A 19083-nucleotide genomic window follows, 5' to 3' on the forward strand; every position below is an offset into this window, starting at 1 on the left:
TATTTCGTACTTAAATAGACGTAAGATGCATTACAAATGACTATTTGAAAAAAAAAAAACGAAATTTAGAAAAAAAAGAGAGGCAATGTTTTTTTCAAAAAAAAAAACACGTAAATTTCTGAAAAAATACGAACGTTTTTCTTTCTATTTACAACACTAGTCCCGGGTTCGATTTCCGGTGAAGACACACGTGCGTCGGATCCCACGTTATCCTGTAGGTCTCGTCCTTAGGAAGCCATTATCATCTCATACGATACTACCACCATGCACTTTCCTTGCTCAAGGACCTCCACATCATCATCATCGCTCATAACACATCGCCACACCACGAGCAGTAGCATACGCAGGAATTTATTTCGGAAGGGGTCCAAACTCAATATAGGGGTATTTTATATTAAAATTCCTAAAATTGCCCCTAAAATTAGGCTAAATTTACACAAAAGTAGGAATTGCGGGGAGGGTCCGGACCCCCAGGACTCACACCCTGCGTACGTCCCTGACCAAGGGGTTATTAATAGGAGTACAAATCAATGCCACGCGTCGCAAGGGGGTAATTACGCCCTTTCTTTCATCATTTGTCTTTCATACCACACTCACCGGTTTTAACACTGAACAAAAACTCGCCTCTGGAGGCGAGATTTGACACTAATCTTTTCCTGGAATTTTGGAGAGAGCTTGCATTTTAGAGACCACATTTTAGAAAAGACTAACATTTAACTTCGTTTTTGTAAGGTATTCAAGAATTTTAAAGAGACTCTTCAGTTCCAAAAGCCCCTTCCCCGTAAATCCGATACTGACCACGGAGTATTAATAACATTAGTAATCAATGCCACAAGACCCACAGAAGGGGTAATTACAGCCTTTCTTATCATTTAGCATCACGTAGTGTCGTTTTTCTTTCACTCTGCACTTACTTGGTGTTGTACTGCGCCACAATTACCTCTAGTGGCGAAAATTGAAATTAAGTTTGTTTTCTACACCAATCGCTTCTGCATGTTCCCAAATGTACTCCTACCAGATTTCGTTGCATTCTGTCAAGTGGTTACGTCTCCAGGGTTCTCTAAACAGCGATATTTATTTTATGATAACCTGGTATTATGTAAACACACGAGGTAACTACTCACCTACAATATTAGTAATCAACTATATACAGAGTAGTCGAGAGATGTGGAAACATCCTAACAAGTGGTAAACGTTGCAAAATATAACCGAAGTAACAATGTACACTCATGTCATTATTGTCGTATATCTATAACTGTCTTCTTGTAAGAATATAATTTGATAATGTTTTTGCAGGGTACTTTTAATACTGATACTATGTGTATAATCGGGAAATGTATGTTTGTGGTAAATTTCATAGGAAAAAGATTATAAATACGAAAATTAGAATGAGTAAAACAAAATGTTGCTAAATGAACAAGGCAGTTTTAGTTTCGTTTTATTGTTCTTATTTACTGCTCTTTTTGTCATGAAATTTGCCACATACATGCCTTTGCCGATTATAAACATACTAACATTATAAGAAATACCGGACAAATTCGTTATCAAATTATATTCCTACAACAACATATTTATAGACATGCGACAATAATTTTTGACATGAGTGTACATTCATGTCAAAAATTATTGTCGCATATCTATAACTGTCTTCTTGTAAGAATATAATTTGATAATGATTTTGCAGGGTACTTTCAATGCTGATATTATGTGTATAATCGGGAAATTTGTATATTTCTGGTAAATTTCATACGAAAAGAATTGTAAATATGAAAATTAGAATGAGTAAAACAAAATGTTGCTAAATGGACAAGAAAATTTTATTTTCGTTTTATTGTTCTTGTTTACTACTCTTTTGACATGAAATTTTCCACATACATGTCTTCGCCGATTATACACATACTAACATTCTTACAAAATACCAGGCGAATTCGTTATCAAATTATACTCCTAGAACAACATATTTATAGACATGCGACAATAATTTTAGACATGAGTGTACATGGGGAAAATATTTGAGAACACATCATATTGATGTCCGTTATCTTGGACTTTACGAAATTGTTTTAAATGGGATATATCCTTTTAATAGCAAACTTTGTCGAAATTGGCCGGCACTTTCATTCATGCTCTAGCGCTAACCATTAGGGACTTCTGACTCTTACTTTTTGTGCCCCAACAAAAGAGTTTAGTCATACAAAAAGGAATACGAACTGTTACAAATTTTTTATTTTTATTTATATATTAATTTAATTTATTTTTTTCTTTTTACAAAAGTTTGTTATTAAAATGATATATCACATGCTATGGTTTCTTTTTTAAGACAACCGCAAGATGTTAGACATCATTGTGATGTGTCCTCATACACTTTTCCCATCCCTATTTCCCATCAACATTGTTCCTTTGGTTATAGTTAGCAGCGTCTACCATTTATTAGGATACTTCTACACTTTTGGACTACGTTGTAATGTTAGTAATCACATAAAAAAATCAAGTTCCAGAGAAAATATACTTACCAAATACAGTGTTTTCTGGATTCATTGCTGCTTGGTTCTTGGCAGCTTCTCCTATTAAACGCTCAGTATCTGTGAATGCTACATAGCTCGGCATAGTTCTGTTTCCTTGGTCGTTTGCTATAATTTCTACCTTTCCGTGTTCATATGTTGCAACACAGGAATAAGTAGTTCCTAGGTCAATGCCTATTACAGGTTCTGATTTCGACATGATGTACCTAATAAGGAAAACAATACAATATGTTAAGTTATATGTATCTAACATTGTTTAATAGAGTTTATATTTCTTATTAACTATTTGCTAAATAAAATCAAATTTGCGTTGTAGTTTATCAGTTTGGTATGGTATTTTTGGTAGCAAAGAAAATATTATCTCTATATAAAATCAAGAACGATAATGAAAAAGAAAGTAAGGAGACAGTAATAATAATTATGTACACAGTGCAGCATTAGGAAACGAGACCATTTTTTTGCTGCGAAGTTAGTAGTACGAAATTTTTTAAAATTATTTTTTTTTTTAATGACGTATCTTGTATAAGACCTTCAGAACACAGAGATTTCCAATTTGACCGGCAGCCAATGTAGCGCGTAAAACAGCTACATTGGCGTTGTGATACTTCATTACCGTTTCAAAAATGGAAGAGTGAATATCAAATTCCGTGCATGCTTAGGGCAAACAACGGAAACATCTGAGATGTAGAAAAATATTTAGGGAGACAATTGCGTTTATCGTCGCCGTGTTTCTGAAGTAGCATAAAGGTTCAGTCCTGCCAGGGAATCTGTGGAAGATATTGAGCGCTCAGGTTCAAGTAGTTTGTTTGAACAACTGAATATCATATTGAATTACCAAAATGCAAGTCTCAGGGTAAGACCAGACGTCATTTAGGGTGAATAAGGAGACTGTTCGCTAAAACATTACCCAGAATTTAAAGAAACGGAAACTGTGTGCATGCTCCGTGCCCCCTTCCTTAACGGAGGAACACAACTCGAAACAGTGTACACTGTCAGGAACTAACAGCGGTCATTGGAGAAAGAGAGGCATTCGCACCTTCTCATCTACTAAACAACCTTGCAAATCTCGAAAGCCAGAATCAAGAAACTTTTCATCGGGTGCGCCTTTTATCCAATTCTTTAATTTAAAAAGACTCAGCTTGGCGTTATGGAATATTAAAACAGCTGAGGTTGGTTACAACACACTGTCTATTTCAAAGAGCGTTATTTTAGGTTACGTATGGGTTCTAGTGACGGACAAGGCGAGCTAAGAGTTGTTTGCATCAACTGCTTTTAATATTCACTGCTGAACTAACAGGAGCTGAACTTGCTCACGACAGCGTGCTTCAGCGCTTGCTGCCTCGTGAATACATCTTCCCTGACTTGCAAAGCGTTATTAAATATCTACAGAATATCTTTCGTCAGCATACCCTCTTGAAATCTTAGGTACGATCGTACGAATAACACATGTTTTTGACTGGACATTAATCCGATATTTCATTTATTTTTGGTCCATTGCGTAAAATTGATTTCCTCGACGACGACTCACTTTCGAGGTTCCTCACTCACAACGGTTCCTTGACATCAAGGAAGTGTTATAAATATCGAATTCACTCAAGGGAGGCTTTTCAAGGAAAGTTAAGATCACCTCAAGGAGTGTTTTTAAATTGCTGCACTTTTCTAAGTGCATATCTCTGTATATATGATAGCAGTACTTCATTTGATTTCTTTCGCATGGGCGTATTTAACTCTTATCAGTTCCTCACCGACAATAATCTATGATAAGGCTTATATATTTAGGTTAATCTATTTTAGATAAGATAACTAGTAACTGTTAAAAATTAAGGTCAAGCAACGATAAAAAAAAAACAATGGTCTAGATTAGTGGTTCTCAACCTAATTCCTTTCACGACCCTCATTTTATCATCCTCTCGCCAGCGACCCCTTATAATTTCTGGTTCGTAATAACCTTGTGTGCGATTTTTAATATACCTACTGCAGAGATCTCTCGATATCCATCTATTTCTATAATAGTAGAATCCATTTCTTATATATAGTGGATACAGTAACTTCCTTAAAAACGAATGAATTAGAACTAAATTAGGTAAGTTCATTGATAATACATATATCGAATCCGATTTGTCATAATGTTTCAAAATAAAGGCCGTTTGAAAATTTTAAAACTTCATAACTCCATTAACTTTGGGTCATAAGATTAAAAAAAGTAAAGTGATTTCTAATTTTGGTTAAAAAAAAAACTTGGACAGTTGTTAAAAGAGTTATTGAGTATTTTAAATGACTTGATAATGTGTGTCACGAAGATTGAACCGGACATTGCCGCACTAGTAAAATCACATCATGCTCAGGTATCTCATTAGTTTTCAATCTTAATTGTATTTCAATATGCCGTTGTCATTAGTTTCACATCGTACCTATTTCATATAAATGGATTTTTAAACAACTCTGCACCTGTTGAAAATGTTTAGTAGACCTATGTTTTGTTGTTCTTAACAGTATGTATAAAAATAAACAAAATGCCTATCAAAACAAAATTCAAAATAATATTTAAAAATATTTTTCTGTATTAGGTTTTTATTATATCTATTTCTTCCGCTTATCTACGCGACCCCCAGGTTGAGAAACCCTGATCTAGAAAGTACGTTATTGAATGCAGAACAGTACAAATTACAATAGTAATCTCCTAAGATTTAATACTGCGAAAATTCTGCAGAAGAAAATGTGTGAACTAGAAGTACAATGTGTTTAAATTTTATACTTCCAAACCATGCAATGCATAAGTATGAAAAATGGCCGTCCGTCTCTCTTTTGAAAGGTTTTATAAATGAAAAATAACCAGAGTTTTCTATAATTTTTCTTCCAACTTAAATTCAGTATCCCAAGAATAAGTTTCGCTTCCTTTCTGAAATTGTATTTAATAAGCCGGAAGTGGTAGAAATCAACCATTTCCGGTTTCAACGTTGATTAATACAACAAAAATAGTAACAAACAGCAAAAAGCTGCTCTTTAAAAGGGTTTCAGTTTCCGAAGTATAAGTTCCACGTCATCCTTCTAGTAAAACCTGTGGGGGGCACGGTGACACAGTGGTAGAGCGCTTACCTCTGGTGCGTGGGGCCCCTGGTTCGTTCCCCTACCAAGTAAGTTTGTTGTGGACATCGTATCCGTGCACTCCCGTTTCCTAGATTTTATCTTCCACGGATTCTTCCATCGTCATTCGTCTCCCCTTATAGGTATAATCAGGCATAATCATGGGATGTTAAACTGAAAGATTTTAATTTCATTTTTAGTAAAACTGGAAGTGGCATTAATTATAATCCACTTCAGAGTAAGAACGATAATAGTAGAATCTATTTCCCCATACGAAATCAGCATCTCCAGAACATGCTCTACCTCTCACCCTATCCATCTATTGCAACCGGAAGTGATAGATCTATTTTACATCCGGAAGTGATATATCAGTTCCTGATACATGATACATCATTTTACCGGAAGTGATACATCAGTTTTAAACAAATGTCCTTTTGGAAGTCTACCGTAGTTTTAAAATGTGAAATGGAATTAATTTGTTTTCAATAAATGAATACAAAAGCTTTCTTCTGTCTCAATCGTCAGCATTCTCACTTTCGTTACGGTAGGATCGAATTGGATTCCAGGTGCGAGTGTATGCATAGGACAAATTAACATCTCATAAATAGCTTTGACGCTCACTCAAAACGAACAGAGAACTTAGGAAATGGAATTTATTTTATTGCACTTATGAATACGCATTCCAAAAAGATCCTCATTAACAATCTGGTAGACACTTTTTTATAATATATATATACAGCGCAGTAACAATCGGCGGGGTGCGAACGGTGCAACGCACCGGGGTCTCCTCATCCGTTCTTTTGAAGCATGTGAAGTTAGTACATTATAAAATTTCAGATAATAGCAAACTTGTTTTGAAATGTCTCCGTGAATTGTTAAAAATGTTAAAATGCAAGTAATGTTCAAAAACAACCGTCCATGGTTCACACTGAAATTCTGATATTAATTTCTGTGTATTTTCATTATTGAATGCATACATTTTCCCTAATTCACTATCACTATCATTTGTACAGTAAGTTTTTTTTAAAAAAAATCCAGTTCTTTACACGGCTTCCGTCTAACAATCTTTCTTTCTTTAAATACAGTATAACTACTTTCTTACTTTAAGTTTTTACTACCAATCAGGGTGGAAAAGAGTCATGAAGTTTTCTTAAAAAATATTTTTGTTGATTTTTTTATTTAAATCGATTTTTTTGATTTAAATCAAATCTTTCCTCTCCTATAATACAAGTCGCGAACTGAAGAAAAAGATTTATTAACTAGTATTAAACGCTAATTGTGCCATTTAAGTGAAAGTATTGGGATTAAATTTTGAATTAATCCCCAATGGTTAACCTATATAAATTCCAAACAGTGTTTCTTTAACCCTTTTGAATTATGGCTTTTTTTTTTAAGGTAAATTGTAAATTGTAGACAGTCAAGCAGCTACAGCATCATCCCTATTTATTCTAGGATCATGGTTCATACCTCATTCTCTTCAGAATAGAACAGCCTTTGAAACGGTAACATGTCCCTAAAGCGAGAAATTTTGAGAGAAATTGGGATTTTTCTGATATTTTTTCAAATTTTGATCCCTTCTGGACTCCCCTCTATTAACGCATAGATCTCAAAATCAACAGCGAAATACTAAGGTGTGTACTAAATGTCTGTACAAAATTTCAAGCTATCTTGAATAATAAGAGCGAGGAAAACATTTAAAAATGATCTAAGAACATCCTCACAATGCCCCAAATGGCCCGCATGAAATATAGAAATTTCCTCAGACATCCCTATTTATCCTAGGAAAGTGATTTCTAAATTATTCTCTTCAGAATAAAACAGATTTTCAATCGTATCATTGAATTGTCTCCATTGTGTATCTGGGACGGAAAAATCACGAAGAAAGCGATTTTCTCAAAAAATATCCTCTTTTCTTTTACTTTTTACCCCTCTGGACCCCCTGTTTTAAGGCAAAGATCTGAAACATCTGAAAAATACTAAGGGGTGCACTCAATAAATGTGCAAAATTTCAATCTTCTAGGCGCAAAAGTACGCCCGCGAGAAATTATATCACCAAATACCCCAGATTTCCGTATAAAACAGGATCTCAGATAACAGTTTCCTGAAACATTCCTATTTATCCTAGGATCATGGTTCGTACATCATTCTCTTCAGTCTAGAACAGTCTTTCAAACGGTACCCTTCACATGTCTCCATATGAAGCCGGAAAATCGCAAGAAAAACTATCTTTTTGTTAAAAATATCCCTTTTTAACATTTTTTCCCTTTGGACTCCCCTGTTTTCAGGCAGAGATCTGAAAACATTTGAAAAATACCAAGGGGTGCACTGAACGAGTGTGCAAAATTTCAGTCTTCTGAATGCAAATGTAAGCCCGCCAAATAATAATAATAATACGCATAACAAAAAGATATCTTTTTTAAATTTATGACGTCATCACACACTATGTCTCGACGCGGAAACGTGTAAAAGCACATGTAACATGTTCTACAATGCATCCAGTCTTGGAAAAAAAAAAAACGAAGTAAAAAGCATTATTAGTATTTTTGTAATCGAATAATGAAGATTCGATTTTTAATCGAATAAAAATAGGTTATATAATGTAGAAGGTTAAACATTAAGGAAAAAGTACAGCAACGTTTATCAAAATGACACGTTTTTTCACAAAAGTGACTGATATTTGGCAGGGGCATATTTTAAAAAAAAATGGAATTAGCTTGCGGCACGAAATACATAAATTTCGCTTTAAGTTATAAATCATAAAAAAAAAAAAAAAAATCGGAGAGGGAATAGGACCCCTCTAAATATGCCCTATTACCTGGGAACAAACAAGCAGATGCGCATACGAAAGAATTTTCGTCTTAAATGTCGATGGTGATTTCCCCGTTGGAATAGTTAATGATTTAAAAACCCAAACCTAATGTTACGACGAGAAGAAAGCAGGATTGCTCCGTTACCCGTTCAAAACGGGATTTTCCCTCATCATCCTCTGCATGACACTTCTTTTCATACTATGCTGTACATACTGTACATTTGAATCTCATTGTATTATGATTATTAACTTCCATAATCAAAATAACAGAACAGAAGCGGAATTTTACTTATTTTCACTTTAAATTATTTTATTTCGGAATTTAATTTAAATCAACGATTTTTTATTTAAAAAATCAAGTGATTTAAATCGTGAATTAAATCAGACTGATTTAAATCAATCCAAATTTCCTGTATTTGGAATACAATGAAAAACTAGATAATCCCAATCAATAAATACATATTACCAGTGTGTTTAATATCTCAGCATTCTAAATACACTCCTAAATACTGTAGGGCCGCGGTGGCTCAGTGGTAGAGCGTTCACCTCTGGTGCTAGGGGTCTCGGGTTCAAACCCTGCTTCTGCCAAGTGAACTTTGTGGTGGACAAACACCGTGTGCGTGGGTTTTCTCGGGGTTCTCCCGTTCCCTCCCACTTTCTTCATTCCACCATTTCATTCATTATTCATTATCACCGTCTCCTTTAGCCTAACCGTGGGACGTAAAACTCAAAATTTCATTTTTTCCTAAATACTGTGTGATTTGAAATACTGATCGGCTTGTACAGAGAATGAAAGAAGAACTGAAGAATTCTTCGACACTTTTGGAACTGTGGATCAGTCAGTGGCTTGTTGTTAAGACAACTGGTTTGTGAGCAAAATATATTTATAGGGTGCACTCCTATAATTGTTGACATATTTGGCATTGCTTATTTGTGCATTGCTCCTCTACTCCTATATTATTTTGCTGCCCATTGGCTTTGTACATTTTCGCTTCACAATTTCCGTCATTTCTCCACTTCACTTACTGTATCCAAGGGCACCCATATTGTGGTTTCCAAGGGTGGGGGGAGGCAAGTATACGCGACATTTCAAATATAGGTTCAAATTTTGCTGTAACTAATGTAAAAATTCAATTGGATTTTCGATATTCCGAAGTGCGATTTCCTCTAGGGGCCAAGCGCCCCACCTTCTTCCCCCTGATGGGCGCTCTTGACTTTCCTGGTAAATTATTTGAATCGGGTGTTAAAGCTTGATACCTAGATACTACAATGCACATTGCCCATTTGTAATAGGTAGGATTCAGGTGCTGTCTGATCGCTAAAAGTGATAAACGATGCTAAAAAGTTAAAGTTACATTAATACATAAATAACATAATTCATCCTAACGTCATGACGAATGGCAAACACACGGTAGACCACCTATTGTGTCTAATGCAATTATGCTATAAAATGGATGTTATGGATCTGGGAGTTATAAAAATTGTCAACTGTAATAAAACTAATTACGAAACGTTTAGTAATCTGGCTTTGTTATTTAAGTTGTAATATACAGTTCTGTCTGTTCTTTTCAAATTTGACTAGTAACATCGTCAAATATATGTCCCAGAATGGGTCAACCTATAGTTCGGAACTCTTGGTATATCCCAAACTCCCTGACCCTCTGGTTGTAGCATCCCTCCTGATTTTCAAATCCGGCGGTCCTGGTCATTACCATAATTTTTAGATGTTGCTAATCCTACGATAATAATTGAGGTATTGCTATTAATTCATTTAAGGTAAACAAGAGAAGTCGTATCCGATCATCAGAATAATTAGAAAATAAAAGGAACGGGCCACCGCACGAAACTCTATCCCTTGAATTTTTTAAATCATGTTGTGCTACAGTTATTAACAAGAGATTTTCTTCTGAAATACAAATAAAATTATAAGCAGAAGTAAAGGTGAATTTGAAAAGGTAGGGGAACGGTAGGTACCGGCATGACATCACACCGTCTCCATTCCTATCTTTGCCCATTGTAATGTTTTAGGAACTGGGGGTACGCCGTATATATTATTTGGAGGTGGGAGGACGACGCCCCCCGCGTTCCCCACCTCGCCCAAAGAAGATTCATCCCGAAGAACGAAGTTTTCGCTCGCTGTTGCGGCCAATGCAGAACGAATTAAATAAAGTAGAATGAAAACAGAAAAGATGAGCTGAACAGAAATACGCCAATGTCCACCCTCAGTCCCAGCAGGCTAATGCTGGGATAGTAAATCTATCAACTGCCCTTGCCATTACCCACCTTATCTCTTCCAAGAAAAAAATAGGACTTAGTATTAAATGTTAATTATGCCATTTAAATGAAACTATTGGGGTTGAATGTTGAATGAATGAAAATGTCAAACTGCTCTTGTATAGCAAAACTGCTCTTGTGAAAGAGCAACCTGTAAAACAAAAAGTTATGTATAATAAATTGAGTTCTTTTCCTTTTTTGACTTGTGAGATATATTATGTTTGTAGCTATTTTCTCATAATTGTTGCGACGTACTTTAGATGGGTCTTATAACTTGAGTGGCCTAAATTGTATATTGCACATCTGATATACAGGGTTGTCAAGATTGTGAAAACGATGGAATAAATTTAGAACAGTACCAAACTATGAAATCGAGGTTTATTGGTGTGATACATAACAGAGAGAAAATATTCCACTTTACATGAGAGCCTCTGCGACCATTTTGGAAGGTATCATACTGAATTTTAATTAATTCAGTGAAATGGGAACTTTACGATCCGATACTATTTTTGAAATATGGTGTGATTTCGCAACGACAGTATGGTAGTTTCCTGTGTACTTGTTTGCATCCTGAACGAAATTATGATCATAAATTTACAATGACAAGTTTTTGTATATGTTCTAGATCTATGTGATCAAAATTTCGTTAACACAGAATATAGAAAACAATCTTATTAATGTCTTTAAAAAAGTCACACTTTATTTAAAAAATAGTAGCGTATCGTAAAGTCCATATTTCACTGAATTAACTCAAATCCAGTATGGCCGTAGAGGCTCTCATGTAATATGGAATATTTGCAGACAAAAAAATGCATACATTTTGTGATTTCAGCAAAACGCTTACCTGCATAATGAATTTTATGCACACAAGTGCATCAATTAACAAAGTTTTCATTATGCGTTTAGTTGCATGCTTAAAAATTGTGCATCTAAACGTTCTGCTGAAATCACAAAAGTTATGCATTTTTTTTTGTGTCTACTAACGCATCTGTGGTTCTGTGTGTATTTCGCTTAAAGTTATGTAAAACGTACAAAATTTTTAAGTTTCGGAGAGGAGCTCGAACCACTTCCCTAAATATGCCCTTATTATCTGGGAATAAACAAAGAGACGCGCACAGAAAAGAAATTTCCTCCTAAATGTCGATGGTTATTTCCCCGATGCAATAGTTTACGATTTACAAAGCCTATGTTACGAAGTGAAGAAAGCAGGATTGCCCCAGTTACCTGTTCAAAACGGGATTTTCCCGAATCATCCTCTGCATGAAACACTCGTTTTCATACTATGTTGTACATACATTTGCGTCTCATTGTGTTATGATAATTATCTTTCATGATCGAAATAAACAGAACAGAAACGGGATTTTACTTATTTTCACTTCAAATTAATTTATTTTAGAATTTGCTTTAAATCAACGATTTTCATTTAGAAAAGCAGATTTAAATCTTGATTTAAATCAGACTGATTTCAATCAACTCATCCTGCGGAGAAGTACAAAACCGTTCAGTTTTAACTTTGGTGCCGATACCTTGGACACTATAGCCTGCTGCCGAGTATAGTACAGAAGTTATTCAGTCTACATTTGGTCAATTTAGAAGAATACATGGCGCCAGGTCCTTAAGTGCTCAACGTATTTCCCTTGGTTCCTAACAATAGCCCGACAGCGTAATTTCCACTGCAATAGGCTTCTCTGAAGAACTGGGAGGGAATCTTGTCCCATTCCCTTTGCACAGCTTTCCAAAGTCCTTCCACAGTTGTCACACGCCGTTTGCCCAAAGCCCGCTTCAGGAATCCAAATCCACAACAGTCCATAGGACTTGCATCTGGAGATTTAACAGGTATCTCATTGAAAGGTATCAACTGTATGAAATAGGGTCATTTGCCCAAGTGTCTATTTCCTCAAGTCTCTAAACTAGAGTCATTTCCTAAAGTGGTTATCTTTTTTTCTTAATCTGATGATCATCAACCGAAACAGAAGGGACACCTGCTGCATTCTTAGCAAATACCAGAAACGGGATGGATGGTTTCGCTGCAGGCTATTATGAAATATCTCCGATAGACAGGGTTGCAGTGTGTCACATAAAATTGTGTTGCTTTTAAAAATATGGTAAACTAAGCATAGTTGAAACTAGTTCAACTGAAAAAGAAGCATAAACTAAGACTTTACAATATAAAATGTCTGTTTTACAATAAATTAACTGAACTTTTCTTTAAAAACATATCACAGCCTAAAAGTACTGACTAAATTATCTCAATGTGAAAGCGAAGCAAAAATAAGAAGTTATGTTGATTAAGTATCGAATTTCTATTGACGCCGTTATTTTATTTTTTAGCCTAACGTCTTATGATTATGCACCGAGGCTAAAGGACACAAGCATGAGACGGATCAGAATGCTGGAGTAAAGGAAGTTGGAGAAAACGGTAGGATCCGAGAAAACCAACGCACACGGTGCTCACAACAAAGCCTACTTTGCTCGGGCTGGAATTGAACCAGGAACCCCACGAACCAGAGGGTTGACGCCATTAGGACCAAGTTTTCAAATATATGCTGAATAAGTCAGTTTTATTATTATTATTATTATTATTATTATTATTATTATTATTATTATTATTATTATTATTATTATTATTATTATTATTATTGTTTCGAAAGAGATGTTCAATTTTAATTTAAAGTTACGTTCTTTGGTCAAATGTTTTGTTATTATCCTACGTACTAGGCATAACTCTTACTAGTAGTTCTATCAAAATTTCCTTCAATCTTAATTAAGAAGAAAAGACAATATTAAAATAGTATCTGGTACATAGTTTGTGCTGCACTTACTAATCGTAAGATTCCGAGTTCAAATCCCGAGTCCGTACATCCTGGTTAGGCCATTCAGGCAAGCGTGGATCCAAGGTGGGGGAGGGATCGGGCGACTTGGATTAAACTTTAATTACTACTTAAATAGAATGGATTTCAGATTACTTAAATTTTGGAAAAGTGACAATCTTAATGTGTGGAGGAGGGTTAATTTATAGGCATTACGTTACATCGCTTCCAAATGTTCAGAAAATTTTTAACAGGCTACAGTATATACTTATCCAAATAAAGGGATATTTTAACCAAACCGTGAAGGAAATGTAGAGACGATTACTTCAAGCACCACACCATAACTGCATTGGACAGGAGATTTGGATGAGATCCCCGATTGTATTTTATACATTCCCAATGTTTTCCAGAGTGGGGTATTGTATTGCATAGTGTACCTCAAGAACTTTTGAAAGGGGGAGATAAGATAAAATTCCAAATATTTTATTATTTGTAAATAAAGAAGGAAAATCAAATTTACTTATTTTAGTTAAATAAACAAATAATGGGGAGAGAGAATATCGGGATTTGGTATTTGGAACCTGAATATCAGGGAGTGGAGAAAAAGTATGAAGAGTAGGCGAGAAGAACGATGAAAATCAATTTGCAATTTAAAACAGTTAAAAAAAAGGTATCTCAGAAATGTGAAAATATGATTTTTATCGTTCGTCCCACATACTCTTCATATTTATGTGGAGAGGGGGAGTATCAGGAAGAGAAGTGAACATGCGCTCTACAAAACACAATAGGAAGATATTATTATTATCACAGTTATTACATATCCTCTCCCATCGAATATTTCTGCCAAAGCCTATGTAGTATATAGACCTATAGTCAAATTTAACTTCTCTCAATTACGCTCAAAGGCTATAGGAGACATTGATGAAAGAAACATGCCATAATTAGAATTTATATATAAAAAATATGGTACATTTGAAAATAATAGGGTATTATGCGAAAATTTCTATAAACTTATTTAGCAAATAGTCCGAAGAGAAAACGTTATTTAAGCAAAATTCAGTTTTTTATAAACTATAAAAGTATCTATAGTACATAAAAGACACATAAATTAACCAATCTCTGGTAAGGTGCACTGCTGGGACATAAGCGATACAGTTGAGTTGGATCAGACCCACTGCTGCTTCAAATGGAAAATGTTGAAACGACGAGTTTTAAGCAGAGCGTTTCTATTTTAGTAATTTAGGTTTCATGTAATAAACTCTGCTTCTTTCAGAACAGGAAAGTTACCTATTACTCTGAAAAATTAAAAAGAAAGAAGGAACTTCGAAAGATTCATAAAAGTAACGTATAATTCGAGGGTAGTTCAACACTAATATAACGCCAACATGTCTGAATAAAACGCCGACATGTACAATCTCGAAGATTACTAACATAATAGTTGGATTAAGTACATGAGAGTATTACACTTGCAATACACAAGCTTCAGAAAAAGAAAAAAGTTTGGTGCTGGTGTGTCCAAACACGTAATTGAGTATATTCTTCATTTACTCCTCCGATCTACAATCAATTGCTGGAATATCTTGCTCTAGTGAAGTTTTCTCCTGATGGTACACCTTCAATACGTGTCGTCTGCTCGAACTTGCTCTTATAGGTAAAAACTGAGAAATGGGTGACTGGTGTGAAATAAATCTTCTGTATAAGAAATATAGATACAAAGCCAGTGCGTTTTCATCATACGATGCACAAAAGTGTAATTGGAAATGTTATTTCGGATTCGAAGTACATTTGTTGAATATACTCACAACTTATTGCAATTAACTATTTCCCAAGTAATTTCTAACAAGTCTTGTTCTCTTTCTGGAACAGAGACAAAGTCGTGTCACTTCCTGAAAATTAATGTGAAAACAGTATTACATCACCCATACTTCCTCCTGTAATTTCATGTATTTATACATTTTGACTGGTTGATGAAATCTGCCTTCTTTATGAAAGAGTTTTAAAAAATCAGAAAACTACTCTTGAAAGAAACAGACACAAGCCTACTCTATCATTTGTAACTTCATATCTACCTAACCTACAAAAATGTATTATATATCAAACGAAATGAAATTTTACTTCGAAAATATTTTGTTATAACTTTCAAGACCGTAGAATTGAACGTAAAGTAAGAAATCAAGGAAAGCATCATTCTTCTATAGACAAAGGCGGCCAAATTAGGTATGGCAGCCATATTTGCTGAAGCTTAAAGCGCACTTCCAGGATATGCCTATACTTGATGGAAAGAAGCTGCCCTGCAAGTTTAATTAAGTTACTTTTTTTTTTTTTTTTTTTTTTAGTTCAGACTCCTACATACTGGACTAAAAAGTTTGCACTTAATTAAACTTCTCAAATATATATCAACCCACAGACCAAACTGCTCAAACTATAAACTTGAAATTTGGACAATATGTAAGATTTATGACATAGGGTACTACTAAAAAAGAATTTTTGGAAATTCGACGGGGAAGGGGGAGAAATAGGAATGGAAATCAACTTAATAAGATGGCCATATCTCCGAATTCCTTAAAGTGACAGATTTGAAATTTGGTATTGAGATTTCTCATTTAAAATAATGTGATACTTTTTTTTTCAGCGTTTTCTGATATTTTACTAAAAGGGTAAGAAAAGAAATGGAAAGTGGAAAAGAAGTGGGGGTTTGCAATTATTATATATCGATATTTCGAATCTCTGAAGGTTAGAAACATCTGATATTTTAATAAAAAGAGGAAGAAAAATGGTGGGGAAAAGGTAGGGAATGCAATTATTATGATAAGATGTCACTATACGTATTTTTTACATCTGGCCTAGAAGAAAAGAAAAAGGTGAGGATCACAATTACAATAAGATGTTCATATTTTTGGATCCCTGAAGATTAGAGGCATGAAACTTGGTATTTGAACTGAAATTCGGACTCTATAGGTTCATGGGATATAAACCCGTGGGCCGGCCGAACGCAGGTTTGGGGGCAAAGTCGCCTGGTACTTGAAATTATCAGTGTATTTCGGCATTCAGGATGGTTAGAGAAATGAAAGTTAGTATTTGAACTGAAATTCGGTGTGCTTGTACGTTTATGAGCTGCGAGACAGTAGGCTGAACATATGCAAGAGTCTGAGGGCGAAACACCTAGCTAGTCGAAGTATTACTATTATTAGGATCACGTAGTGGTACTTATAAGATTACAATGTTAGTACATACGTCCGTTACTCCACACGATAACTTTTGAACGAATGCGAATTTTTAAATTCTGTTTTTTGCCATAGATAGATAGAGTGATTATCTCGAGGGAGTTCGTTGATGGAGGTGATTTGCCTACCGGAAGTAGTAGAAATGAGCCATTTCCGGTTTCCACATTTATCAGAGGAAAAACGGAAATAGACAGAGATAAACGGTTTTCGGAAATCAATTACAAATTTCAAGGACAACTTTCATCTTCATCCTTAACACCCTAGTGAAATCGCAAGTTGTAGAAATAAGACACATCTTCTTTTATCGTTGATCACTATATATCAAAAACAGTAATATATAGCGAAAACCTGTTTTCGTAATCGATTAAACGTTTCAAGGACAACATTCATCTTCATCCTTAACATTCTAGAATAACCGGAAGTAGAAGTTACTCTCTTCCGGTTATAATGCTGATCACTGTAAATTAAAAATGGTAATAGATAGCGAGAAGCAATTTTCTTTAATCAATTAAGTGTCCCAAGAATAGCCTATATTCCATTTCAACACTAATATTTCTACTCAAACCGGAATTGAAAGAACCATACTATAACTTCCATATTCAATATTAAATAATAAAATATTACGTAATCCTCTTTACGGATTACAATAATACATTCATATCTAGGGATCCCGAAAGTTAGAAACATGAAACTTGATGTTTGAACTGAAAATCGGTATGCTTGCAGGTGTATGAGATGTGAGGCCGTAGGCTGAGGAAACACGGCGGTTTCTGGGCGAAGTCCCCAGACAACCGAAGGCTAGTTATTAAATACATATTTTATCGTATTCTGATTATACATACAGTAGCAGAAGTTTCTGTTTTCCTTACAGGAAGATAAAGTGTAATAAATACAATACCGGAAATTTAAATTGTCACACTCGGCACTTTATGTATAAATAAAAGGAATTTTCAATATAATAAATATGACCTTCTTTTTGCTCTTGAAACATGTGTTCCCTTATTTTTAACTAAAAATCTATGTACTGAATTCCACATCTCCAACTTAAGCGAATCTTCACATTCGACAGTCTCTGAAGAAAGGAAGAGAAGTTTGAATATTATAGAAATGTCTCCGCTAGAAACGGCATTTTTGAAAGCGCTAAAAATACGTATTCTCTTATTATAAAGAAGAGTTTATATGCTGAGTTTCATCTCTCTAATTTCATGAATGTGTGAGATACTGAATTCTTTTTTTAAAAAAGAAAAAAAAAACTTTAAAAACCTCTTTATTTCCCTTGGAATACGTGCTCCAAAAATCCTTTCTTATCTCTTGCCTCCGTAATAAAAGGGATAGGCCGTAGGCCGGGAGTGCTCAAATAAAGGCCTCTGTGCGATCATGACACAAATAAGAAACCTCGAGTGCACAAAATATGATGCAAAGATACTCCATTGTGTAAAACAGTTTTTGGCAAGTGATTTTTTTTTTTTTTCAAAATCACCATCCTCCACCCTCGAAACAAATATTGCATTATCACTGAACACAAGATTAGTTAATTTATTTCGCGCTGGAGAAGAAAACAGAATTTGGAGATAGGTCAACATATTACGTGTCACGTCTTTATACTTTCATATTGTCAGCATATTCTTTAAAAAAGTAAACTGCTGTTCTCTATTAACATATGGTATCATTTTCAAAGTAAACAGCAAGAATAATTGTGCATAAATGAAATTCAAGAATCCTATTTTAAATTGTCTAAAACTGGTACACAAACAAACTTAAATTTTCCCCTTCACGAAAGTTACACATTTAGCGGCACTTATACTGTGGTGCTAGCCGGTGATGTTCACTATTCTCTTTTTTATAGGTGCTAACTAAAAATGGGTAAACGTCAATTAAAGACATATCGTGGATATAAAATTTACTATATAATAATATTACGTATATGTTATACTTCTTGCTATTTACCTTTTCATACAAAACATCTTCCCGTATTTTTCACAAATCAAAATGTGGCAATTAATCGTGTTATAATAAACGTCTATTATATTTCTTGATATTTGCCTCTCTATGTAACAGGAACAATCTCTTATATAGCCATAATTTGTAAAACAAATCTAACCATGACAACGCAATATCGAATATTGTGTGCTCGCAATACCATAAGCACTAGGGTGTATCGAAAAAAACTTTTTTTCGAAATCCGGTTACGGCTAGTGCGGATTTTTGGCCAAATGGCATCAATAAAACGTATAAAAAATTTCAACTCGATCAGACAACTCCTTCTGCTGCCGAGTAGAGTCCAAATATTAGAGAAATCAACAAAAGATTCACTTTTCAACTGATTTTCCAAAAAATATTTTTTTAAATATTTCCTATAT

At 34.6% G+C, this 19083-nt stretch overlaps 1 protein-coding gene across 1 annotated transcript in view; it reads right to left on the reverse strand.

Moving 5' to 3' along the window:
- The window catches only part of LOC145690334 (heat shock 70 kDa protein cognate 4-like), a 66871-nt gene that overhangs the window by 36056 nt on the left and 11732 nt on the right, over window positions 1–19083 (reverse strand). Inside the window, exon 2 of the mRNA XM_081765124.1 lies at window positions 2514–2728. Within this exon, the coding sequence (XP_081621250.1) occupies window positions 2514–2721 (208 nt within the window). The 5' untranslated portion in view covers window positions 2722–2728. The remainder of the gene's footprint in view (window positions 1–2513; window positions 2729–19083) is intronic.

The sequence above is a fragment of the Thermobia domestica genome, chromosome 7 (assembly GCF_964235325.1).
Source record: "Thermobia domestica chromosome 7, izTheDome1.hap1.1, whole genome shotgun sequence".
Lineage (NCBI taxonomy): Eukaryota > Metazoa > Arthropoda > Insecta > Zygentoma > Lepismatidae > Thermobia > Thermobia domestica.